The 27,488-nt window shown below is 39.6% G+C and overlaps 1 protein-coding gene and 1 pseudogene across 1 annotated transcript; one reads left to right on the top strand and one right to left on the bottom strand.

Annotated features, from left to right (window-relative positions):
• Positions 1–451: 451 nt before the first annotated feature.
• On the top strand, positions 452–9,506 carry LOC139711304 (tRNA methyltransferase 10 homolog A-like). The gene is made up of 6 exons (XM_071623208.1): positions 452–604; positions 1,566–1,727; positions 2,712–2,858; positions 3,722–3,868; positions 4,937–5,042; positions 5,646–9,506. The coding sequence occupies exons 1-6, from the start codon at positions 578–580 to the stop codon at positions 5,930–5,932; spliced, it is 876 nt and encodes a 291-aa protein (XP_071479309.1). The 5' UTR covers positions 452–577; the 3' UTR covers positions 5,933–9,506.
• Positions 9,507–13,938: 4,432 nt separating this feature from the next.
• On the bottom strand, positions 13,939–26,663 carry LOC139711293 (uncharacterized; annotated as a pseudogene).
• Between the last annotated feature and the right edge of the window lie 825 nt (positions 26,664–27,488).

The following is a 27,488-nucleotide window of genomic DNA, read 5'->3' as shown; positions in this document are numbered from 1 at the left end:
TATGGACATGGACGTAATTGCCGTTGCCGGTAGCTGCCTTTGTTAAACAAAAATATGATCAAATATTTGAATTAACAATGATAAATACATATAGGCACATATTCTAGTACTAATCGGTTCTTTTCTACTATTGTCTACAGACAAGTAAGTAGTAGGAATGCTAGAATGGTGTGTTAAGACCTATTTGGAATGTACGGTGTACATGTGAAACCCAAGGAAATTTATGAAATGATAGTGACTAATGACAGCTGTGCCAGCAGCAGCTAGTGATTCCCCAAACATCAGCGAAGTTCTATTTTATAAAAAACTATGTCTCTCGAATTTTGAAGGGTACATTGTAACCAAATTGGTGAAAGCTTCCAATGGAACAGATCAATTATTTCATTAGGAAACAAACGAAACTGTTCCCTGTTGTCTATGATTTCAGATCAGGTTAAATCTGCAAGGAATATATTGCTGCTATGGATGATGCAAACCAAGAGAATGATGTGATTGAAAAACAGGACCAAGATGAGGTGACTGACAGTGTTGTGCATCTGTCCAAGAACCAGCTCAAGAAACAGCTTCGACTCCAACGATGGGCAGAAACAAAGAAGGAGAGGAGGTACATGTATTATGATTTTCCCACTTACAGTGATAACAAGAAAAGCTTAGAGTTGTAAATATCAATTTATGGGATAAATAAAGATTGTTGGATAACTAGCTTACCAATGAACCATATTATCAAGTTCAGAGGACAACCATACTTCAACTATGTTTGCACATGTATGAGACATTGTGTATTTTGTGGACAACCTGTTTGCAGAACTAAGATGTATTCTCAGGCTTAGAGTAATAATTTCTGTTGTATTACATGCAATGTGTATTGTGCAATTACATCCTTTCAAAATACCATGACCAATAATCTCTCAATGATTCTGATTAGAATCACTGGAAAAGAACTTTGCTCTCTTTCTGTTTTCCTTTTCCCTATTTTCTGTACACATAGTCCATGAGAATTTAGCTTAAAATAGAGTGTGTGGAGAATCTAGAAGCAAGTGATGATGATTTGCTTTGCAGGCCAAAAAAGGTTGTAGTATCTTGTATATGCCCATGATGCCATATTGTTACATTTTTAAATTGTAGTATTCCCAGTGAGATTCTGAAATCCTGAGAGACTTTGCACAGCCCCCATTTGTTCCTATAAGTAGGGCTTGACATTAGCAGTGACCCATGGCCTGGGGCCACTAAAAATTGATGGTGGGCCACCAAATGTCCATTCTGGTGGCCCAATCTGGCAACTAAGATTAAACATGGATTGTTACATTTCCTTCTATCTCTGTCCACCAAAATTGCAAATTGAAGGATCTTAGTGGCCCAAACTGTTCGCCAGAGAAAAAAGGTACTGAAAGTAGTGTCGAACCCTACTAGAGGTAACATTTTAAAAAGTCCAGAATTAAAATGTAACATGCAAATTACTGCTTCTCATTATGGCTTCACTTTTCATCAAAGTCTAAACCACTCTTTGAAAAGCCATCACTCTCTTACTCACTCTGTCGCTCTTTCTCTCTTTGCAAGGAAAAAAGGAAAGGGAAAAGATCAAGGCAAAGAAAAGAAAGCTGATGGAGGAGCGGCAGAAAGAGGGACTGGAATATACTGGGATCAAGAAGAAGAAGATGAGTGACCCAGAAGCCAGCGACATCAGGGTTGCCATTGACTGTGCCTATGATGACCTGATGTCCGAGTCAGTAAGACAAAACTTGGTGACTTTGATAATGAACAATAGACCAGTTCGTAATTCCACTTTGCGCATGAGCAGAAAAAGGTCATTTGTACCAACAGCCATTTCGGTTTGTAAATTTACTGAGATAAGTATCTGTGATGCAATGATTATTCATGTGATCCTTATCTAAATGGTGCTTGCTAGCACATCCACCTGACAGCAAGAATGGTATTTCGTCAAATAGAAGGAAATAGGCTGTTATTGCATTCAATACAAAACAATTAAATGGATGCCTGCTAAATTGTCAACTGATGGAGTATTCTGATCACCTGATCTAAACGCAATTTCGTTCTTTGTTTGAACATGAACTCCATAAATTGTTACGTCAGGCAAGCTTATGCATTACGCCGCCTTGAAAACGAGTGAAGTGCCTAACCAATTGAGAAAAAAGAAAGGTCATTTGTACTAATGTGTACATGAGTTAATTACGAACTGGCTTATTCATGGCAGCTTCCTTTTCTCCTAGCCTTCCACCAGACCCCCCCCCCCCCCCCACCCAATACACACCCTCATGCACCATGTTGCACAAAGGGACACTGATTCGAGAAGATCAGTCTAGACAATGATGGGCATTATCATCAAGCTGTGTGACATTCATAATGCACACATGCATCATCCATCATTGCATACATACACACACACACACACACACACACACACGTACATACAATCATTGAACATTTGGTGTGAAGAATGTGTGCATTTCGTTATCTGTAGCACATTGAAAGCATCAAGCTACTGTAATTATATGATGTGAAAATGCTGAGTGGGTTTATGGATAGAAATAACATCCAGATTCATTTTTTGTCATGCTGACATAATGCTATCATACAAATCAAAATGATGTGAAGCTTTGTGTGTGGTATCACATCACCATTGAGTCTTGTTCTCGCTGTCTTTCCCCTTATACTCTCTTCGTATTCTTCCCTACCCCTTCACTGCCTTTCAGGATATCAAGAAACTCATCAAACAGATTCAGCGATGCTATGCTGAGAACAGAAAATCTGCCAAGCCACTTCAGTTCTACCTATCCAGCTTGAATAACAAGACCAGAGACTACATGAGCACTTTGGTCCAGGGCTACAAAAACTGGGATGTGAGTGATGAGCATACTGTAGCAGAGAAGTGACATCACAATGTACAACTGTAGTGCAGCTAATACCATTATACGTGGTATATCTCTTGCAGCATTTTTATTTTTTGGGGGTGAATTTCGCAAGTTCGTGGATGCTTGCCAAATTAGCGAGTTTGAAATTTTGTCTCCTGTATAACATATGCACTGTATACCTTCTTCAAAGTGAAAAATCACCAACTTTGCTCCCAAAAAGGGAAAATTATCAATTGTCAATCATCACTGTGATTCTCAATTGCAAATTCAATTACCGTAAAAGTGGATATTTTCGCGCGACTAACTTTTCGTGCTCGGCCGGTTAAGAAGAGTTTCATGTGTTTTTAATTTCGTGGAATCAAGACATCAACTACTGGAACATATGGCAAGCAAAAATATTCGCATACCTATATTATCGCACTAATTTCTGGTTGCGCAAAATGCGCGACAATTTCAACACTGAAATTTTCCACTTTTACAGTACTTTTGTGATTGTTTTACTTGTCCTAAGTCACAAAATATAACTGTGAAATATTCGGGTATACAGTATGCATCATGCCTGTGTTTAGTATGAATGCAGGATTATCTCAGTCAGGATAATGTTTTGTATGGGCTGACTGATGTAATATACAGAACTGTACATTGTGCTTTGGAGTAAAGTTACTAAACACTATTGCAATTACTAACAATTAACTGTAAACAGAAATGGTCTGCTGCAGAAAAAAAAAAACACTGGCAAAAAATGTATGAAGTTTCTATGTAGTTCTCAAAGCAGAACCGAGTGACATTTTTCTCTTTTGATCTTTTGCTGAATTATTTATTGTTTGTTACTATGGGTTTGGTTTGCCCAGGTCCACCTGAAGTCTGACGGTCCAGAGGGAGCGTTCGGGGCGGATAGCATCGTCTACCTGGCTGCCGAGTCGCCGAACGTCCTGCAGCAGCTCCACCCCGACAAGGTTTACATCATCGGTGGTCTCGTTGATCATAACCATCACAAGGTATGAACAACTTCCATCACTCTTTTTCTCTTCTGGTGAGCATGAACATAATTTGACAGTTTCACTGGGGAAATGTAATGAATTGCACATATTTTCATGCACAATTCTGTGTGTGTGTGTGTGTGTGTGTGTGTATGTATATGATTATGAATATACCATAACTTGCCTGTGTAGTAAGTAATTGTATCAACGTATATGTACAAGTGTAATTGATTTATTTTTTTTTCCATTGTTGTTATCCAATTTTTAGTCGTACAATTATTTTGAGATTTTGTATTTCAGTTGAAGTATGATTTTGTAATTATTTTTGTTATTGCCCACTTGAAATGTACAAAATTCTGCAGTTCAGCCATCTTGCTGCAAACGAATTTTGAATAAACCATTACTGCTATATTACTGCTACCATCATGGCAGTCCATCCATGATGCTTGTTTGATATTTAGACAAAAAGGGGAAGACAACAACAACAACACAATCCCTCATATATGCATGATGACAGGTTTCATCCTGCTTGTTGATGATTTTTTATCAAAAGTGGAAAGTGTGATATCAAGATACCTTTGACGTAGTCAGTGTAATTTAACTGTTCCCGATCTTTGCCAGTCTCTTCTTCATTTGGAATTTATATCAGTGATGAGATTTACGATGTATTTTTAAAAAATGCAAACTTGTAAGATGCAGTCCACCAAGGGTTTGACCTTTGATTAGCCACTTGTCTTTGTCATTCCCTCACATCTACTGCATTTTTGAACAGTTTTACAATTTTTCTACTTTGAACAAACCTTGTACTATTTGTGTTTTGAGATTGTTTTGTGTTCTATGTATATTTCCGTGATACGATCTGTTTGTACATATTATATGCCTATGTTTGTGCATTTGAGATATGAAATAAATTGAATTGATTGAATTGAATTGAATTGAATTGAATTGAATTGAGTTGAATTGAATTGAATTGAATTGAATTGAATTGAATTGAATGTGTATTGCCATTACTGAAGGGTGAACCATGTGATTACAAAGGTGACACCAGACAGAGTGATGTTGTATCTTTTCATTTCTGGCTGGCAGGGCGTGTGCTTCGAGAAGGTCCGAGAGAGGGGCTGGAACCATGCCCAGCTCCCAATTGGTGATTACGTCAAGCTCAAATCAAGAAAGGTGCTGGCAGTCAACCATGGTAAGCCTCTGATACTTCACCCTAGATTGCCCTCTTGTCAATATGAACAGTTGTTAGCGTATTTGGCATGAAACCTGACGGGCTGTGTACTGAAAGATTTGTAATTACAATGCTCTACAGACAAGAGGTCAATCCTGCAAGAATATTCAGTCAAGCATAATTGAATTGAGTGGTAAAAACAAATTTGTGTGTGTGTGTGTGTGTGTGTGTTTGATAACATTATGCACAGTGTTTCCCATTTGCAGTGGACTTGTTCATTGTTAAAAACTGACAGTTGCCTGTAGTAGCTTCCCATTTTGAGTACCGGTAAATTTTGTGGAATGTGTCATCCTATTGAATTTTAGATTTTTTTTTTTCAGGAATTCCGTGTTTGCACCTAAGACATTTTTAGATGTAGGTCACTGATACTCTTGTGTCATTTAGAAATTGCAAACTAGGCTTACTGTCCAGTCATAAAAACACAATAGTGCTTAAAAAAAAAAAAACCTATAAAACGAACATTGAACCATAACTATAACTAGAGAATTTTATCATCATTTGATATGGCTAAAACATCTCCCCCCCCCCCCCCATCATCACATTTGTTGCTCCTTGATCCTCCAGTCTACGAAATCATTCTGGCCTACGTCCAAGTTGGAAACTGGGCGGATGCCTTCAACCAAGTCCTGCCGAACAGGAAAGTGACAGAATTCATCCCAGCCAACGGCACAAACGAGGAGGAGAGTGAATCATTAACGACACACAGCGAGAGGAACACTGAGAGGAATGAACAACGGGTTCCTAGTGATGTCCAACAGAGTGACTCAGACTGTGATGAAGAGAGAAAACAGGACAATGAGGGCACTGTCTCAGAGAGTGAACAAGAACAGGTTGATTCCAAGGATACATAGTCAACTCTTAATTGTGAGCAGCACGGCCTCACAAGGACCTTGGATGGTGCAATTTGTGTGTTTTTTTTTTAATCTTCTCTGTGAGCAGGTGAGCAGGGTATTCTTTTACTCCCAAGTGTAAAGATCCCCTTCTATGGTGTCAACTGGTTTCTCATGTTATGTGTGTGAAAAGAATAAGTTTCACTGTTCCAAGACTTAATAGAAGCACAGGTAAATAAAGTATGAAGACATTTGAAGTGGATGGCAGGGTCATTTCACTGACTCCATCATCCTTTCACTGGGCTGTCTTAGAAGTGTGTTGAATGTACACTGCACTCTCTCACCATTTGCTGAGAGTCCATGCAAAACATGACACTGTAAGTTTACTTTTCATTTCCTGTATGCTAACGTTCACTGTGGTCTTAACTAGATACAGAACAACTGTATGGCAGCCTAACTTTATCGTGTGCAAAAGACAGAATGAACAAAGCAACATCAGGAAATGTTTTGATGCAGAACTGCCTGTGAACATTTCAGTGTTCACATACTTTTTATGCGAACCAGTCTTCATTATACCTGCCCTTCCCACTCCTTGTAATTTGATTGTCCGATGGACTAAAAGCGTGAGATTCAGAATTTAAATGCAGTGAAGATGAGACGCTGTGATGCAGCATCCAAACAACCACTAAGTTGTGTATAGTTGTTACACCCGTGGACGTGCGGGTGTTCAGACCGATACCATTCGTACAACTGATACAAATGATGAGGAGAAACACAAGAGTTGTATAGTTGAGATGATGGTGGCAAATGGTGTAATGATAACATGGCCACTACCACCCCACTCCATCTCTCCTCTTATCTCTTGATTGGCCTACCCCATTTCTTAAATGGGGTGGGTTGCTTTCCCTTTTTCAAAGGTACAAATATTCTCAATTCCTGGTAACTGAACAAGGTGTCTCAAAAGAGCAACAAACTATTCGAACAACAAGAAATGGGACGATGATTTCCCCACCTCTTTTTTCTCCTATCTGGACGGGGAGTTCTATGTACCTGTGGAAGGGTAGAGGTGTCCCATTTGCTGCAGAGACTTGAAGTCATGCAAGAGGTCTGTAACGAGTTTGATTCTGCTCTTGGAAATGAAATCTTTGATCCATGTTTGTGAAATGATATATACCTGGGCTTCTGTATCCCAAAGAGCCTGCACTGTCACTCCTTTCATATGGCAATGGAGCATACATTTTTTCCCGACCAGCTTTGCAATCTTTATCTGAGGTCTTGGTGGGAATTCCGTGGTGGTAATCATTGGGTCAAACTTCCTGGGACTTACTGTTGATTCTTGTGGGGTCACGACTCGTCCCGTAGTGGTGCCCGTCTGGCATTTCCCAGGCATCCTTTTGCAATGTGGCCAAGTCTTCCACATTTGAAACAGTGATGGCATCGACTTCCTTCCCCTTTCTTCCTGCATTCCTGGCAACCCCATTCCTCTAGTAAACAGCATTGACGGCCTTGCCTTGGATTTCCTCGGTCGACACCATCTCCCCTGAGGGGGCGGTGACCTTGGCCTTAATCAGTGCTTTGATCTCCTTATGAAGCTGCTTCATATCCATTGGAGCCGGGGGAGCGTGCTCTTCATGGCGACTCTCAGGTACTGCGTTCAATTGGGTTTGGAGCTTGGCCCTTTTGTGGTTATCTTGTCTTTCCATCTCATTATGCCCGGCGACATTGACTTTCTCCAGTAAGACTTTATCACCGATTTGACGATCACTAAGGAGAGGTTTGAGGTCATGTCTGATGCTCTCACTGGAGATGCCCGTATGGACAGAATGCAGAAACATTCCTTTTACAAGGTCGTGGTTGTATTGGAAAGCTGATCCTGCCTCTTGAGAAGAGAAGAGGATCTTCTGTCACAGAGCTAGTAGCCGAAGGATTAAATTGTATGGCGTCTCCTTTGGTCGTGGTACTGCCTTACTGAGGTCACGGTACAGTTCTGTTACCTCCTTCTCCTGGTAATGGGAGCGTAGGAGGTGCCGTAGGGTTGGTAGGTCCAAATCTGTCTTTGATTCGAGGTACGCGCAGAGGGTGAGGCCCAGAACCATGGAACGAATGACTGTGTCAATTATCTCCTCGTCCTTGTAGCCCTTTGCTTTAGCCCGCTGCAACTGGTGAATAAAGACTGGTAAAGCTGAGCCGGTCTTTTTGGCCCACCTCACCGATCTGCCCTGATACTTTGAATTCTCGTCTCCACTGGTTCTCACTGGATGGAATGGCTGTGTTCTCCACCTTCGGTGACTCTGGCTTCATTTCTTGGGCATATCCTCCCTTGGTGTACTCTTTGTCCCAAGAGCAGCAGACACTTGCCTCCAGACAGCCTCCCCTTGGTCAGCTGATTCTTCCAACTCATCACTATAGAGGTGCCTATTAACCAGCCTCAATACCCCTAATCTACCCTTCGACCTGGCCTTACTCACCTCCTCCTCCTTGAACTGCAGGGCCACCAGCACTTCGCTGAGCTCCTCCTCACTGCACCCCTGTAGGCGTTGGGTGACGTCCTGGATGAGGGACTCCATCCTTGTTGTTGGTGGTCCTCCTGACTGCTGGGCTGGGTGATGATTCGGCGTCAGACTGGGTTAGGTCAGGGCCTCCTGGTCCGTTTCACTGGATGGTGAAGTCCTAGCTCTCTTTCGATTGATACATGAAGACAGACGACACCATCCGGGCAGTGCCTCCAGAAAATGTTACACCCGTGGACGTGGGGGTGTTCAGACCGATACCATTGATACAACTGATACAAATGTACACAAGAGTTGTATAGTTGAGATGATGGTGGCAAACGATGTAATGATGACGTGGCCACTACCACCCCACTCCATCTCTCCTCTTATCTCTTGGCCTATCCCAATTCTTAAATGGGGTGGGTTGCTTTCCCTTTTTCAGAAGTACAAATATTCTCAATTCCTGGTAACTGAACAAGGTGTCTCATAAGAGCATCAAACTGTACTGCCTCATGTCAATTATAGTTCCTTCTTGACAAAATTTAAAATTCTGATAGGGTGGATTTTTTTTTCAGCAAATATGTGGTAGTGGTCAAATCAAAAGCAAGACACATAAATTAAGAATAATAAATAATTATTAAGAATCAGCTACTCTAAAAGTGGAAATTTTTGCTCAAAACCAGAAGCTAGTGTGAAAATAGAAGCACTCAAATATTTTTGCATGCCTTTATGTTCCAATGTTAAAGGTCCTGTTTACCTTTGGAAACAGTGATTAAAAAAAATTCGAGATATGACATTTAATGCATATGTGTAGGTCTGTTGTACCACAAAACATCCTATCATATAAAATTTTCGCGATAAAGCCTAAAATATAAGGAGATATCTGTATTTTTCTCAATAAACCGTAACTGTAGACGGTTTAGTCTGGAAGCATTTTTATTATAACTATTGTTCACATTTTGTATATTTAACAATACTTAACATCTATTTTAGCGATTCAGATTTTCACAGTGGTTGTTTCTATCCCTAACGCACATTTTAGAACTATTATAAAACACTAATGCTGGGTTTTTGTTTCATCTACAAATGGTAAATTATGCCTTTAAAGGACATTCCAGACGATTTTCATAATTTCACATGTAGTACATAAATCGATAACTCCATGTATAGATTTGTGGAATTTATTGTGGTTCTTGACAAGAGAAACAATACTTTGAAAAACCTTAAGCAAATTACACTGAACAAGGTTGATGACATAGGAGGTTCACATATTTCCGAAATGTAGCAGTGTAATTCCAATGCAATACCGCTTGTTTGCAAGTTCACCTGTGTATAATCTATGCTTGCTTTCTTCTTTTGTTGTGCTTCCTTGAGCCCCAACTCATACATTCTTTTGGTGACTCTGCCATGTCATCATCCTTGTTCATTGCAATTTGTTCTAAATTTTGAAAATATTCTTATTGTTCATCCCAATTATCACAAATTCTGAAACTTTGTCCTTACTATAACTAATTTATAGTTGTTCAAATGTAAAAATTTGAAAACCATCCGGAGGTCTCCTTTAATCAATGCCTGATTCCATGGAATTAAAAACGCACTACATGTAAGGTTGTCTTCCTCGGCTGAATGAGAAAAATTACTCGCTCGAAAATATCCACTTTTACAGTATTCAATTTCACAGGAACTCCTACAGTTATATACTCATGGACAGGTGATTCAGGGTCTAGCTAGGAAGAAAATAAAACATGCGTCTTGTTAGTATTTAATCTATGATGTCATGAGTGGCAAACGTGATATGTGATTGAAAGTGTTGCAAACCAAAATTTGTCAGAGTAGAACAGTGACAGTAGCCTCCCTCCTTTCCAACTCTGTCCTGAAATATGTAGGTACAAAAGAATTATTTTTGTCTCTCGTGGATAGTGGAAGCGAGACATACTTGTAGGCATCACTTTTTCCATCGTCGTCATCGTCAATAATTAATGTATGGTGTACTCTCTATAACTTTCGACAGCTTTGAGCTATGACCACCAAACTCACGCCACAGTTACATAACCTAAAGCTGCAGGTCAAGTTTGAATATGGATGAAGTCTGACAAGGTCAAAGGTCAAATAGTCAATGAACTTTACTGGATAAGCACTGTACACATAGTATTGCTGTCTACTCTCAATAACTTTCCACAGTTTTGCGCTCTGACTACCAAAGTCACACCACAGGTACATAATCTAAAGGACAAACTTGTACAAGTAACTTGCATTGAAAAACACTTATCACAAATTGTGATATGCTTGGTGATATTCTTGGCGATTGCCGCCTTGTTCTTGAGAGGGTTATCGAGACAAGCAAACTTTTTGTTTGTGACATTTTCAACAGAGATCAGATAGCCGGAACATCTTTATTCTCTATGCCAAAGAAAGGAGAAAAAAGAACTGGCTTCCGGGAGGGGGATAAATAACCCATAAAGTTTATATTCTACAAATATGATCAACCCCCTGTCTGTCAGCAGATGCCCCTTGAATACACAGACTCTGACCTCCTTCCAAGCTATGAGATCAACACTGGTCTTAGATAAGTATTTGTGATAGCCATGTGTTCAAAATCCAATTTCCTTATCATCAGCACCGTGTTCACGTTGAGATTAGGTTTGTGCTGACCTCACTGTGTTGCGGGCAAAACAGTACAACTGTCATCGACGTGCTCCATCATTTTTTTTTTTTCCATTTCTGCCCATTTTGAAGTCATGATTAGTGTATGGTCCAATACATGGCTGTGATTCGATATTGCAGTACATGTAGTGTATACATAGAGTAGAAATTGTATTATAAAGGTTGAAATTGCATTTTTTTTTCTTACAGTGAATGCAATCTAAAATTCTATATTTTTTATTTCATTTTGTTCAATAACTTGTCTGATTCCCATTGAATGGATTGTCATGGAAGTCTTGAAAAAGAAACATGCAGAATTTCATCTTTTTTTTTGGAAAAAAAACAACCATGTTTTTGTGAAGTGTCACCAAAGTGTCTAACACTTATTTGAGACTTGTGTGTGAGGCATTAATTCACAGGAGCATTTTTTTTTAAATAAATTCTTATTTGCTTGAATGTCTAAGAACTATATCATATCTTGCTTGTTGCCAAATCTCAGATGTGATAAATCATACTGTACATACAAATTTTATTAAAAAACAAACCCAAAGTATATCACTCGTCCATGTCAGACTATCTCATAGTTTGTGCTCTTTCTTGAAAATGTTTTTTTTTTTTTTTTTTGGGGGGGGGGGGTGTGTGTGTGTGTGTGTGTGTGCAAAAGATAAATACCGGTATGTTGTGTGTGTATGTGGATGTACGCATGTATATGTATATATATGTATATATACAGTATAAATATGTGCATATGTGTATGTATATATATATATATATATATATATATATATAAAATTTATATGTGTGTTTGTGTACTTCATCATTTCACATGAGGAAGGATGTGAAATAGGGACAGGGAATTTTGTTTTGTTTCAGAGTCCATTGACTGGATCTGTAAATAAAATACATTACATTGTGGTGTTCTAAGCTTGCCCAATTTCCGAGCTATACACACAAAACATAGATAGACATAGGCAATTGTATTAAGGATTTGATTGATATATATTTCAAACGTAATGTCATCACATGCATCATATATGTACAGATATTAGTTTTCACAAAGTACACGATAGTACACAATTGCATAGCTCAAACAGAGGAGATTTCACAGCTTATAGCCATTGTATTTCAAGAATGAATACTAGTAGTTGAATAGTCCACAGATTTATGATCTTTAAAAACCTACACTGCCGTACGATTATCCCTGCAAAAGCAAATCTAAACTGTAAGAAGTGGTGCATTTGACTGCAAATAAATCAGTTATCATCAAACGTGTGAGACATGAAACACGAATGGCAACTGTACTTGTTAAATCTAGTTACAGTTTCCAGAGGACTTTTCTGAGGTTTGACGATGGAGGAAATTTGTCCATTTTGCGTGTTTTTTAAACATGGCTTGTGATTTTGCTTTCTTTTCTAGTATCCCATCAAGTGTTAGTGGCTCCTTTAATTGTCTCAGTGGGTATAGTTTCGAGAAGTCAAATTTTGACTACAGTAGCAAACATCCACTGTTCTTCAGCTGCCTTTACTCGTAGCAAGTGTTACGTTTATACAGTCGACTTCTTTTTTCACCCGAGCTGAACGGTAAACAGACAGGCATGCAAAATAGAAAGTGAAAAACGACAACAAGCGACGGTTGTGCACTTTCTGAACAGTGCCCCCCCCCCCCGAAATTTCATTTTCTGTGCATTCCATGGGTCCCGTTTGTTGCTTGTTTGTGAAATCCTTTCCGCTCGTAGTACTGTGAAGCACTGGTCATTTACATTGAATTCCTATTCTATTTACATTTTATACACTGTATATAACTCGGACGGACTTTGCAAGGAAATTATACAGTTCAACTGTGGACAGTGTATAGGAACATTCATGCATAGTATTAAAAATGAAATATCAGAAATAGTATAAATTAGAAGTTATAGCACAATCAGCACATTCACTGTTAGCATTAGCAGCACTGCAACATGAGTTTGATTGTATGATAAACCTACAGCATTGCAATGAAAAAAAAAAAAAACTTTCATAATGCATAGGACTACACAGTATAAAACTCGAATATTTGACACAGAAGAACACTTAATCGTAACAGGAGTTGCATAGATATCAAATACTACTTCCTAACTACATCAAGTATTGCATCATATACAAGGCGATACAGCATTCACCTTTCATTTTTCCCCACATCACTCGTGTATTAAAATCGCTTGCCTTCCATAGCAGTTCCTAAACGAATTAAAAAAAAAAAGAGTGATAGAGATAATAACCCCACTTGTATTTCTTTAAAAAGACGATATTGATAACTTTTATTGACGGAGTTTAGATTTCGTCAGCCATCTCGTCATTTTCTAGAATTATTGAAAATAAAGAAGAAAAACATCAACCACCGACCTGCTATTCATGTAATGCGCTCTAAATGAAGCGCCCAATTTATAGCCATTTCACTCCAAACTGACCCGGAGTGTACAAGCATCACCGTCACTATGTAGTCAATACCCAGTATCAAACGAACATGTCGTCGAGCCTTGATTTAATGTTCACAATCAAACAGGAGAAATATTTTGCGTTCGTCATGTTTAAAATAAGCCATGAACAGAATACTACATGTTCTGTGGATCTTTAAACTGTTATTTGCTGTTCTGCTGCTGATGTAAATATATTTGTTTGTGTTTGTGTGTGTTAAAGCAGTGTTGATGAATGGGGTCATTTTCAGGGTTTGAAAGTAACTCACTTTAATCTTTAAGAGCATCGTGTCGTAATCTGTCTATTCATGCTCTGTAGACTACAATATGCATTTTAAGGTGTACAAACAGAACATTCTAGTTTGCGCTCTGCCAGATACAAGTCTTTTTTTTTTGTTGCGCAATGACAAGACACATGAAAACATGACCATGACCTTTAGTTTATCTAGTTCCCGTCAGTATTGCAGAGAGCTATGCATCAATCATGTCTTGTCATAATGTAAACAGTCTTTGGACTTCGATCGTTTCAGCACCAAGGCGCCGATATTTCACACAGACAAACAAAAGGAAACAAATCTTAGCATTGCATATATGATAATTTTCTGACGCTTTGACGGTAATTCGCATAGCTAGAGGTGTCTGTCTGATAAAAGGACAATGAGCAGGAACACTCACAAGGTGCCAGGTATGAGTATAGATTGTCATAAAACAATGTCAAGGAGCGTTAATGTCGTTTGAACTATGTATTCATGTAGCACATCATTCAATCTTGGTCGCTGTCCAAAATATTGCTTGTATTGCGAACGTAGGATTGGCAGTCTGGCAATTGTGAAATCTAGAACAAACACGAAGTCTCCCTTTGGCTTTACCATGTTCACTTTTTGCTATTGTTCTTTTTTTTTTGTAATCGGAAAAGTACCTCCCAGTCAGCCTTCCAAACATGAGAATGTAATTATCCAAGATAACACTGGATGAAGTCGGACCATGATTGTTCTAAATGAACGGTAACAATGTGTTTCCTTTATTTCATAGTAGAATGCGACCAGACTCCAAGCAGCCCATAACAAGCTGCTAATTGTAGAGGAATGAAACCATGAAAATGTCTTTAGAACATAATGCCGCTGAAAAAAACAAAAGCCCCAAGCAGAGAATGCGTTGGTCAGAAATCGCGTTAGTTCTGACCAACGACTGCTTCATCCGGTTTCCACGAGTCGACTTGTTGGGCTTGTTTCTCTTCGCTCTTGGGCGAGAGCGGCGGTAATCGCGCGGGATGTTGGCCGTTGTTTGTCGGTGGACGCGGCGAATTGTGCTCGATCCTAAAGACATCTGGCTTGTGACTCACTGGTCTAAGGGCGGGGTGATCTGTTGCCATTGGAAACGATAAAACAAAAACAGACGTATCAGAGAGAGAGAGACGGGATAATATTACCGTCTGGTTTAAACGTGACTACTTAGAAATCGAAAATTATTGACGACGATTTTATTATTTAATAATGTCAGTATTTAAAGAGATTTTTGAGAATAAGACAAGAAATTTGCGTCTCGTTAGAGTGGCGAGGGTGTCAGTTTAAAGGGAAAGTTTCCTCAAACATCAAACAGTTTGAAAAAAAGAACTTCACAATTTGTGATATTTCGCTGACACCTTAGGATTAAGAAACTGTTGAAGAGTCCATATCTTGAGAAGACAGCACACGGAATTCATCAAAACTTTGACATGAATTACAAGCGTTTTTAGGGCAGCTTACCATTAAAAAAACGTATAGTGGTGTGATGCTGTAACATGGAGCCCATTCATAGCTCGACTGCCAGGTCTACCTCCATGAGCTTTGATCTGATAATAGCCATATCATGATAGGCGTGCGAGGTAAGGTTCCTTACCATGATAGGCAGTATAAACAAGGTCAGCCATACAAAGCTAGCAGGTGATAAAAGGTCGTGATATGAATTTGCATTAATTATTTTTCCCCTTCATTTTTCAACAGTTACAGTCATCAGTGCCCCTTTTTATATTAACAATTATTATTCCTTCTTTATCATTCTATTAACGTGATAAAGTAATCAAGGGATTTTGGCGAAAACACGCTGTTTAAACTTGAAATTGAGTAATGTGAGATTAAGTCAAGAGTCAAGAATAGATCAAGATATGAAAGAAAATCGACATACCTTCATCATCAAAGATAGTTTTCTCTTGAGTTTCACCGTTCTTCAGCGGTGTGCCGAGGCGCGCCGCTGCGTTGGACACCGCGTGAAACCTACCCAGGAACGGAGGTGGGGACGGACGGTCTGTTTCGGCGTACCCGCTGGTCACATTCATGTTGGGCGGCGGGTTGCTCGACGGGCGAGGAGGTGGGACTTTCACCTCCGCGACCTGATGCTGGAAATACGACTCTTCGCTACTGATTGCCGAGCGAATCATGTCGAGCACGAGGTTCTTTTCTGCAAGATTTCGAGAGGGAAACAAGAATTAGTGTATCTCGTCATCATGTCCAGCATCACAAACTTTTCATAATTTCTCTTACATAAAAACGGACATATCAATTGGCTCTATAAATGCAGTGAATGTATTGCATCCCGACTAACTGACTATTGAATTGCAAAGTCGGTCGTCTATGCTTTGATTAATTGATTGATTGATTGATTGATTGATTGATTGATTGATTGATTGATTTTATTGTCGCCAATGGATATTCTTTGTAAATCTTGGCGGATATTATAGCAAATATACATAAAATACACAATTTTGCTTCAAGTATATACCTAAAGACAGTCATAGTCAGAAAATGCAAGTGAAACTTAAAAATAAAGAAATTAACATAGTATAACAGCAATAGCCATGCAACGGAGATATCTGTTATTTGTTTGATACGAACAAATATATATATATATATATATATATATGTATAAATAAAAAAACAGACGTAAATTAATTAACCGACCTCTTTCTCCGGCTGAGACCAGCCAGGCTTGGACCGCACTGATTGAGTCTGTCTGAAGAATCTGACATAGCATTTCCAGCACCTGGAATAATTAGAGAAAATCACACAAAGTGGACACGAAACGGTAAACAGTTAACTGTCATCAGTCTAAATAGCAAAGTGCTCAAGGGGCATGATTATTTGGATGAATATGAGGGACATTCTCTTAATATAAAGACCCCAATTGGCGAAAAAACCCAAACTAAAACCACGAACAGACATCAAAGGCTAGTTTAAAAAAAAGACGAAACAAAGCATAGATACTGATTATGTATAAATCTATGTATGCATTGATTATGTATGTTCAATTTTTTAGATTCAATGTCGCGTGTTAGCCGGTCATGAGACTCAAATGAATTTATCATTCCTTCGATGCTTGATAAGATATGAAATTACTTAGTCATACCGCCTTTGGACATTATGGAACATTCTAATCACCTTGGATTTGCGTCTGATTTCATTATATCTTGATTATGCGGGGGGGGGGGGGGCATAATCATTCAATAATAATGGGAAGGGGCCCAAAATAACCGAAAGGGGCGAGTGAAGACCAGGGAAGACAGCCCACGATAACGGAAAGCGTTCAGATAAATTAGGAAGAGCAGCCCATCAACATTAGGAAAAGTGGTCCGCCATAGGGAAAGCATTCCAACATGAAGGAAAACTTCCCGTATAAGGAAGCGCGACTCTCCCTTTGCACGAACCTCTCTTGAGTTTTTGTGTTTGTTATTTCTTTGTGCCTTTCCCAGAAACAAATGCATCGATCTTATTATTGTATCGCACAACAAAAGTATCGATCTTAAGCACTTGTAAACATGCAACGAACAAGGCCGAGCCGTGATTCTTTCAGAGACAATAAATGTCCTTGCAGGAGAATAAGGACATTTAATTGACGCAGAAAAAGGAAAGAGTAAGAGAAACAATACCATCGGATTTAGTGGTTGGTGGTTCGCTTTTATCGTTCAAGGACCACTTTCAAGACTTTCCGAAATGACAAACAAATGCTTGCGCGTACACACACACACACACACACACACACATGTATAGTTTCTTAAGCGAAAAAGTTATCAAGTATACATCGAGGATTATTATTGTCTCTTATACACCAACCGAATACAATCAACAAGACCTCGTTCGCACCAATCATTATTATACGTTACTCGATGATTGTTTTGAGTAGAAAAGGTTACTACATTTATATGCAGGAAGTATAAAAGTCGCTCCGAGTCTTTGCCCGTCTCTCCGCGATGCGTGCATTGGACTATTCAACAGCAATTGTACGAATGATGAATAATAGATTGACCCACAATTTGAACTCACTTCAACGTTCATTCAACCGGTTTTCATTTCCCCGAACAGTTACTCTGTATTTTGATATACAGATCAGCGTATCTCCCCGTCATCTGTACATCAATATAACCACCCAATACAGTCATGTATTCATGTGATAGTGTTATCTATCTTTTAAAATGATATAAAAGATCATCTAAAATTCAGTACAATGAAACGAGGGAATATGTAACTTGCAAAAGCTAACATTATCTTCTCATGTTTCTGATAGTCCTGAGAGGTAAATCTGTTTTTTCGTATGCATTCATTATTTTCCTGGTATAGGCCCTAGTAGGGGCGGAGAAAGCTAGACATGTCTAAATTTGTGCAAGTTAAAACTTCAAAAGAAAAATACTTGAGAGAAGATTCACGTTAAAGAAGAGGAAACTCACAAGGGACTCGTTGCTTCCTTCTGCTGCGATATGGTACATGAGTTCGTGATCGTGCTGCTTCTGTCGCGAGACCCCACGCGACATCGCTCGCGAAGGTGGCGGAATTAGCCGACCGGTTTCGGCCGAGTATACCGAAGTGCGTTTCGGCTGTTCGGCTTGCACCTCCTTGATCTCTCGGGGCAAGCCGAGTCCCGCCTGCTCCGTGATCGCACGAAGCTCGTCTCGCCACCGGTCGGTTACGGGAACTGCACGAGAAGAAAGAGATCACGTTACCAGTCAATATCATGCTACTATTACCCACATGTATAATCTTTGAATGTTATGTGAATATGATGTATCAAAATCACTTTATTCAATTCGTATATCATTTATATGCAATTCATGACTTTGAATGTTTTCATCAGAGTAAAAGTTCCAATACGATACCGATCATCAGTGCTATTCATGCGATGTTTTAGCCTTAACTATTCTATCGATTAGGCAACATACATTGAAGAAAATGTACTATACTGACTAAAAGTTGTTACGTCAGACATAATTTGAATGCAAATCAAAATATTTTAACATTGTGATTACCTATGCAATTTTTTTCGTCTATAATAACAGTCACTTTTGCGATGTAGGCCATACACGATAATGTAAGACATCAGGGAAGTTCTTTACTCAGAAATGATGTTATGTTGGCATGCATCACGTACAGAATTACGTATAACAGCAAAAGGGATGTTCTTAGGGTTAAGCTCAATTACCGCGAAGAAAAAAAGAAAAGAGAACTGCCTTCAAGTCGCTGACATAGCGTGAGTGGGTATAGGCTCAATGAAAGCATGCCATGGTCGCTTTATACAGAACAAAGCATGAAGAGTATGACCCAAAGCGATTATTCACGATGCAGCGCTCAGTGTACCGCTGTCTTGTATCTTTATTGTTTTTCCTTTTGTGGCAATTCGTGCAATCTGCACTATAGACGGTGTATACTGCAATGAATGCGCTAACATTTAGCCATGATGAAATTCAACGCCGTACGAACTTTGATGTTGGGGTTGAACTGCACTTTCTGTCTAGACGCGTTTTGGCTCAATATCGACTGATTTGATTGAGATTTGATGTAATGCATAAATTATTACTGATATTAGGGTGAAGCCATCGAGCGAGTAACGATGGCCCACCATTTCATCTTTTTCACCTGCCTACAGATTGTTAAATGCACGGAAGTATTAATAAAGTAATGCAACCGGTGGAAATTGATTTGATTCTACACCAAAAACGTATCAAAGAATGCATCATTAAAAAGGCTGTTATTGGACCGAGGAGAACCGAACTTATTAGTTGTACATTGTTTGATACGGGGAGTAGGCCTAAACGACACTAAATTTAAAGTGATGTTGATACATCCTCACCAAATTGAGGAGGTGGGGTGGGGTTGGCGAATGGCTATGACGTGGGTTCATATTGATACAAGCAACGAAAAGAGCAAACAACGTGTCTCGTTGAAATTGATCTGTAAAAGCCAACGCTACTATGCCTTTATACATTTCCATGTGCAACGTTATAATGTCGGGAGAATCAATACTCCTATGAAAGGGAAAAAGACTGAAATACGCAGTTGTTCTGTTGTGATGCATGCCGACAATGCAAACCGTATTGATCAAATAGGCGAGCGTATTCAAATGTACTTCAGCACACGGTAGACAAACTGGGCACACAGAAAGAATTAGAAGAATTATAGCAGCGTTCAAATATTGAAATAATTAGGAAGAAACATAGCACACATTCACAGCACAAAAGCCTTGTATGGGTTTCGGAAACACATGCTGAGATCAAACATGTTAAAACAGTTTAGCGTGTCAGGCAAGAATTGACAGATGAGTTGCATCCGATGCAAAGTTTGTAGGTTAGTATCACGACAAGTGATGGCAGTCACACAACAACAAGTGTTTTTTTTTTAAACATAAGAGCCAAAGGCGTGAGATAAGCATAGGAAAGTAACAAATGAATTTGATGAAGATGTTGGCGAGGCTGTGATTGAAGTCAAGCACTGTGAAATATGTCAAATGAATATTACAATTGTATTATTATCATAGATAACAAATAATGGAAACTTAACTGCTACCATTCACAGAAGTGGTGGTGATTGCGACTTTTTTTGTAATATCGTGAGTGTATGGATTTGCCGAATAATGTGATTGATGTCCTTCAGCAGTGAGTATTTAGATGGAAACAATCATGGAAGCATATATTCCTCTCAATCAAAGGGGACTAAGGTACCCATAAAGTCGAAATATCAGTATTAACAAAGGGTGCTCAAGCTCATAGGGTATTTTTATCACGCTCTGCTCTGACAGGTTGTCATAACCTGCGAGCTGAAGAAGTGCACTGAAGATACAAATCAGCCATGCATTGAGACTCAGGCCGACGAAATGATATGCATGAGGACACGTCATACTGTTAGCAGCAAGCCAAAGTGTTCAGACTTCAAAGCAAACCAGATCCACCAGGCAGTGGAGTGGGTGCATTTTAGGGTTGAAATCACGTACTGAGTCCAAATATCGGTGCGTGAGTCTTTTCTCTGAAGCCCTGTAGGGAACATGCTTTAGACCAGTGAGGGTGTTGATGGGGGTACCGAGATGAGTTTAGGGTTGGGTTTTGGACGTGGACCCGGTATTCTTGCTGGTTGACGTGAGGGATGCGGAACGTGTACATGCCCCGGGCCTCGGCCGTCGCCGGACGCTTCCGAAGCCGCGGGTTGACGAAGTAGCCTTCGTCGTGCACGGCGCAGATCGGCACGTCCAGTAGGCCTGATGTGTGTATCGACGGCAAGAAAAAAAAAAAAAAACCAACCAAAATCGATGGATCATTTTGTGATTGGCCAATTCTTGTGGCTTGCCACATGGGCGCCATTCGTCCTCGACAACCCAGGGGGGAATGTTTGAGGTATACACACGCTTCTTTTGACCTTGCAGTCGAACCCGGAGACAGAAAATATTGATATATAGGATGGCACTCTTGACTCATTAGGCCAACACGTCATGACAACCGGCAGTGTGGCTTATTCAGTCTTTAATCAAGCTTGCCTTTTCTATCTTCACGAAATTTAAAAACTGACTTTTTTCTTACAGTACACTACACTGTGTGAGGAAATATGTTTTTTCGCACGTTTAGAGTAAACGTCTGAATTTAGAGTGTTTTTGTTATGTTAATATTAAGCGAGGAGAGAAAATTTAATTTTCTCATGAGTCAACGTTTCATTTTTTAACCAACGTGTGAAACTTCGCCAGCTACCACTGGCGCCAGACAATTAGAGGTTTTATGCATAAGTGTCGTTGGGGTTTTAATTTTACAAGGACTAAAACGATGCGTGTATAAACCGTTTAGCTAACATTCCATCTTGCTAAAATGATTTGCTCAAGAACTTGTGGGTCCGTCTTCTGTACGGTGTAATAATCCTTGACAGGCTGACGAAAGATACTATGTGTACAAAAAAATGAATGTTTTGTGATCGTTTGGATTGTATTCAGCTGAGGGGAGAGGTAGATGCACAAAATGTAGGAATCAATGAGTTAGTAGGCGACAGTAAGATATTTACAAAGACATGCATATATGATATACATTTTACACTCATACTAATATATCATTTCACTAATGCTGTCGTCACTGAAACACAATTCATTGCTCGCTGAATCTGTGGAAGAAAAAATGACAAGGGATGAACCGATTTCCGTGTTAGTTTGTATGACATTTGGCGTGATGCATGCATGACGATAGAGCGTTAGTGTAGGCTATGTACACCATTGTAACCATGGCAACACCGAGATGGCAAGAGAAAGGAGAAGTTGTGGCTCAGTGCCAATAGCCGTGTTTAGCATGGGTTTAGTGCGACTTCCAGAATATGCAGCAACCGGAGATGCGGGGGGGGGGGGGGTGGGGGCATTTCACGACTTACTCAGACCAAAAGTTGGGTCAGCTCTCTCTTTGTAGGAGAGCGGAAATCGAGGATACATGGTGTTAGCATCAAGAAAATTCAGCTTGTGATTCCCGAGGGAAGGGTTGATGTGTTTGGGGTGGTAGTTGATGGCGTGAACGGGGAGTCTGCCCCCATTCGGCGATGCCTGCGGCCACGACCTCCTCAGTAGATCCATGTCATCCCTCGCTCCCATCGTGGTCGGACGACGGAGACTCAGCCGGGAGTTTGCGATGTAGCCGTCATCGTGCACGGAGCAAATCGGATAATCTAGTAACCCTGGAGTTACGTGTGTGCGGTAAATGTGTTAGTTGGGTCATTCGTTTCAGGAGAGATAAATCATAGATCGAATCTATCATACAAACTAAATTCTTCAAATACATCCCCGGAATACATCATCAAAAAGTGATAGAGTTCTCTGATATTGTCACACAATGTTGATGTGGACATTCATCGTTCTCAATTCTTATCATTTATCACAATATTCACATAAACGGAGACAGGTGTTGGGCATCACTGCAACTGGTCTTCGTTGAGAAAGTGAAGTTCATGGTGTATCGTTTTGAGTTCATCATTATCTATGAAATTATCTTGGATACGTCTCAAACCAGCTTGTGATACATGTAACTAGAGGTTGTGATCAAAGTCTATCAAGAACACGAGGCACGTTGAAATGTCCAGCTAAACAGTGAAAATCTTTTTCTTCGAATTTGCAGGGACTTTGTCCTACTCTTTGTTAGAAATCCACTTGTATTGACTGGAATGAAAATTATTATAATTCAGAGATTTGAACTTCCTTCTGAAGGAATGGAACAAAATAATGTAAATTACATGCATACAGAAGAAGGAACGAACATGTGCATTATATTGTCAATCAAATCAAACATGAAAAAAAAAGCACACCATGAGATAAAAACATAGCACATTCATTCTAACATATTCCTTCGCTATCATGTTTTCCCGGAATTTCATTTAACAGTAATACTCTCGTCATTTTATTCAGTGATCTTTCAGTATGTGGGTCAGAAAGAAAGATAAGAACAGAAAAACACTTTTTGATGCTATTACTGTGAAAAAACAATTATTTTCAAGGTTTCCGACATAAAAATACACAAAATGAACGAATTAGCATACCCGGTACAAAGTGGCCTTCTTTGAAATATTTGAATACTTGCATTAGAAATATGTCTGCTGAGAAATATGTGGAAAGAAGGGGAGGGGGGGGGTCGGGCAGGTTGAAGACGGTTTTTAAAAGTGAGCTGAAAATAAACATAAACAGCCTTTTCACTCGCGCTGGTATTCTTTTGAGAAGCCAGTTTCTTAACCCTATGAATTAACCATGCAATTCGTAAACAGTTCAACAGATACAAATAAGATTCCCTGTATATAGGTATTTGAGAAAATGTCAATTTGTCAAAGACTCTTTCTTTTTCTCGTAGGATACCTTACCTTTGATATGTCTGACGCGCTTAGAGTGTGGATTGTGACGCGCAAAGAACGAGCTCTGGCTGAGCTGGCCGAATCGCGCACTGGCCTGAGTGTGTGGTCGGCGTCCGGCGAAGTCCTTCTGGGTCATGGGGAGCTTGGCGGTGCGGGTGTTGTTGTCGGTGACGAGGCCCATGGTGTTGCGGACGACCAGGGTGTCGCCCTTGGAGGGCCGAAACACAGGTATACTCATTTGGGACGAATCTGTCCATGGGAAAATTGAGAAAAGATATAGGTTGATTATACATCGGTGTATAACGTGAGTATATTATACATAGAGGAAACTTATTGAACACGACGCTCATTCAAACCAATCGATTTGTACCATGCTTGTTTGATAGCACAAAATCATACTTTTTATCCCACAATATATTTCCGGTGCACGTAAAATATTAAACGATGCACCCTGTTCCGCGGGGACAAGATATAGGCCTACGTATCAATGCGAAGAGGTGGAATGATAAAAGATAATGCACGGAAGATGATTAAGTGCAGCAAGAACATCAATAACAGCACGCATATCTCTATGCCACAAGCTTTTGATACACAATATTCCACCCCAATCTCACTATGACTGTATCCTTGACGACATATACACTGGCGTTTATTATTCATAATCTTAACGGCGATGTACAAGGTACTTGTATGCTGTTCCCAGCCAATATCAATTACAGCTGTAGTCAACCCACTCTTTTTGTGTGTGACAAAAAGTGTTCTTAAGTCTAACATAATTGCGGACGTATATGGTGCCAAAATTCTGCCTTAATTTTCTTCTTTAAAAAAAAAATTCCATTTAAGACTCCCATTACATGCGACGAGGTTGACAGGTACAATATAGATATTGATTTTCCTCTGGCGATCAAGTGTGTTTAATATGATCATTGTGAGTACAAACTAGCTGGCATGAAGGAGAGAAAATGGATTCCTTTCCACTTTCCTGGTCTGTTGGACATAACGGAGCAGCGCGCGAACGTACACCGATGGAATGCGAGCATAAGGATATCATAGGAAGATAGCCTCTGGGATACATAAAAAAACTAGTAACCAGCACACATCGTAGTATCCGTGAAGCAATATCCGAGAGAGCGAGGTAAAGATCACCATAGCAACGCTGAACACCTGCTATGATTGTGTGAGGCAAAGTTCAGCGGTTTTGTGTTTCATACTGAATTTTGAATGAACGAAATAATAATTCAGGCCGGGAAATGGCGATTCCAAATGAGGGGATAATTCAATCTCTAAACGGTGTAACAACGGTCGAATTAGAAATTGAGTTTCCTTGACCTGTGCCAGTGTACAATGATAGGCCCTACTGTAAATATATTGTATGCTGTAAGTCAAAGTGTGACGTATACCCGTAGATATGCCAACTAAATTAGTAACGATTATCTATTCTTCTCATCATTACATTTCGCTGATTTTATCTTAGAGATCTTTCGCTTTGAGTAAGGTGCAATATCTGGACTTGTAAAAAGGTAGTTTTGTAAACAAAGTGGAATGAAGAGGGGGGGGGGGGGTTGTTAAATTTGTGTGGGTGAACACTTTCTCCCCATCTCACACAGGACGATTTAATCACCCTTGTGAAACTACTATGTTTATCTGCTGATCAATACCTTCCTCAATATCATTCCGTTTTACAGCAATGAGCATTAAAGACTGACTTTGATAATTGACTCCTACATACAGTAGGCATATACTGTATATACAAATAATATAGCCATCTTCTCAATATACATGTACTTGCATGAAACAAAGTTTCCGCTAAATTCTGATGAAGCAGCTCGTATAAGTGTATAATTATGCCACACTGCACGTCGATTCCTTTTTTTTCTGAAAATCTCCAAAATATACAACGTACCTTAAAAAAGAAAGATCAATAACAATGCTTGCGTAATGATGTTCCCAAAATTTACATTATAGCTGGGCATATGGCCGTAGGCATATTTTATTTCTTACCACCAAACCCAAAACAAACAAACAAATAGCAAACGCACATACTTTCCAGATGATTGCAATAAAGTACACTACACTACTAGACGAATGCATAGTACATGGAATGAAAATGTGTCTCACTTGGCAGTGCAGTGCTAGATTAACCATATTGTTGGTGTTCAACTTGGAAATCTCTTTCATAATCCTACTTGAACTATTGTATATTGAACAATACTATGCCGCATCACTGACTATTTGCTATGGTCACCATGATGATACAAACAAATTATATTTATTTTCCACTGTCATTATCCGAATTTTGAATTTCTATTGCTTGATCTATACAGATTCACAAACATCCTACAGTTTTCATGTTTTTAGAAACAAGGGGGGGGGGGCGTTCGTTGTCCGCCCGGTTTCCTGACGACCTACATTGTACATTGTACGTGCCCCGGAATTCATATGTCACATAATACTCGTGGTATAACATGTCCACAATGTCTATATATTGTAGTCCCTTCAATGTACATAATACATCTCGTATATGTTAAGATACAAACAGATTAGTAAACTGTTACCGGCGCTTTTATCGAAAATACATAAAAAACTAATTATTCATTATTAAAAATACTAATTCTGGCAAGCAGTCAGATTGTATTGTTCTGCGACACACATTTCCCGAGTGTTTCTACATGAAACGAATATAATTCATACTCAGATTGTGTAAAATTACAGCACGTTGTATACTCAAGCAATTTTAATACTTCAACAAAGCTATAATGACGCAAATTTACCATTTCTGGGAGAAGTCATATATCCTGTTTTCGGCAGTATCTTTGCAAGTTGTGATGAAAGACAATATATATTCCTTTCTGCATGCTCATTCAGAACTGGTATCAGCAGCACCAATCTATAACATGATACAGAGAAATGATGATAACTACAATGAATAGTTAAAGTACTATATTAACATTCTTTCTCACCTTCAGTCTATCGAAGTCACAAAATGTCTCGAAGGACGACAGAAAGGTATCCCGGGAGTAGATATCTCCAGTTGCTGGTTGTTAGGGCATGCGAGAGCGAAACGTCGCTCGGTGGTCTGTCTGTAATTTACGGCAAACATGCAAGTGTGCTGCGGGCGAGTGATCGCGAGACTTCGCAACATACGGCACGTAAGTGCATAACACAATCAATTTACTGGTGCCCCAGCCCCGTTGCTAGGGGACGCCTTTCTCCGCGCCAGCACTATGGGGTCAACCCCCAATAGATCAATGAGCGGGTTTTGTGCCTAACAACCGGCCCGGTGACCGCGCACAAAAGGTCTCGTCTCCGGTGAATAGGGGGCTACGTGTCACGCTTGCAGGACACAAACATGAGAGAGTTAATAGCGTATTTTGCGAAAGGCTTTCAGAATCCCATGTGTATTGAAAGGCTTGACTGGTTGTCGAAATGTCCAGCCACTGTATGCGGAGAACCAACAATCAACAAAGCGTGATACATTAACGCATTTGAAATCATTATGACAGTAAGGAAACTGCAGGGGGTGGAGTGCGGATGATAAAAGAATTTAACCGGAGCGCCCGATCGCGTTTTCGAAATGTAAACAAAGTCAGAAAAAAAAAAAAAAGAAATATGAGGATTATTTCGATCAACGTCGTACATTCTCTTGTATTTGTTTACATAATGGTTATTGTTGTATGCATGCATGTATGTGTATATATTTTCATGTATGCATAATTCATGAGTATTCAGAGGTACTCTTGTATGCTCTGCCGTATGCTCGCCCATCCTACATGTTCGTGTTATCCACACGCAGACAACCTACTTTGTTCATATCTACGTCTCTTCCCATCCATCCATCAACTTGATTAATTATGTCCCACAAAACATCGCATAACGACAATGGAATCTCCTCATCC

This window comes from Diadema antillarum, unplaced genomic scaffold (genome assembly GCF_040938485.1).
Source record: "Diadema antillarum isolate AM-2024a unplaced genomic scaffold, OU_Dant_1.0 seq00001638_RagTag, whole genome shotgun sequence".
Lineage (NCBI taxonomy): Eukaryota > Metazoa > Echinodermata > Echinoidea > Diadematoida > Diadematidae > Diadema > Diadema antillarum.
This window is presented reverse-complemented; position numbering and strand designations above follow the sequence as displayed.

Excerpts from the sequence above, each read along its gene's own strand:
- LOC139711304 (XM_071623208.1), top strand. The coding sequence starts at position 578 with ATGGGCAGAAACAAAGAAGGAGAGGAG. Across the intron at positions 2,859-3,721 it reads AGGGCTACAAAAACTGGGAT|GTCCACCTGAAGTCTGACGG; the intron begins GTGAGTGATGAG and ends TGGTTTGCCCAG. Across the intron at positions 3,869-4,936 it reads TTGATCATAACCATCACAAG|GGCGTGTGCTTCGAGAAGGT; the intron begins GTATGAACAACT and ends TCTGGCTGGCAG.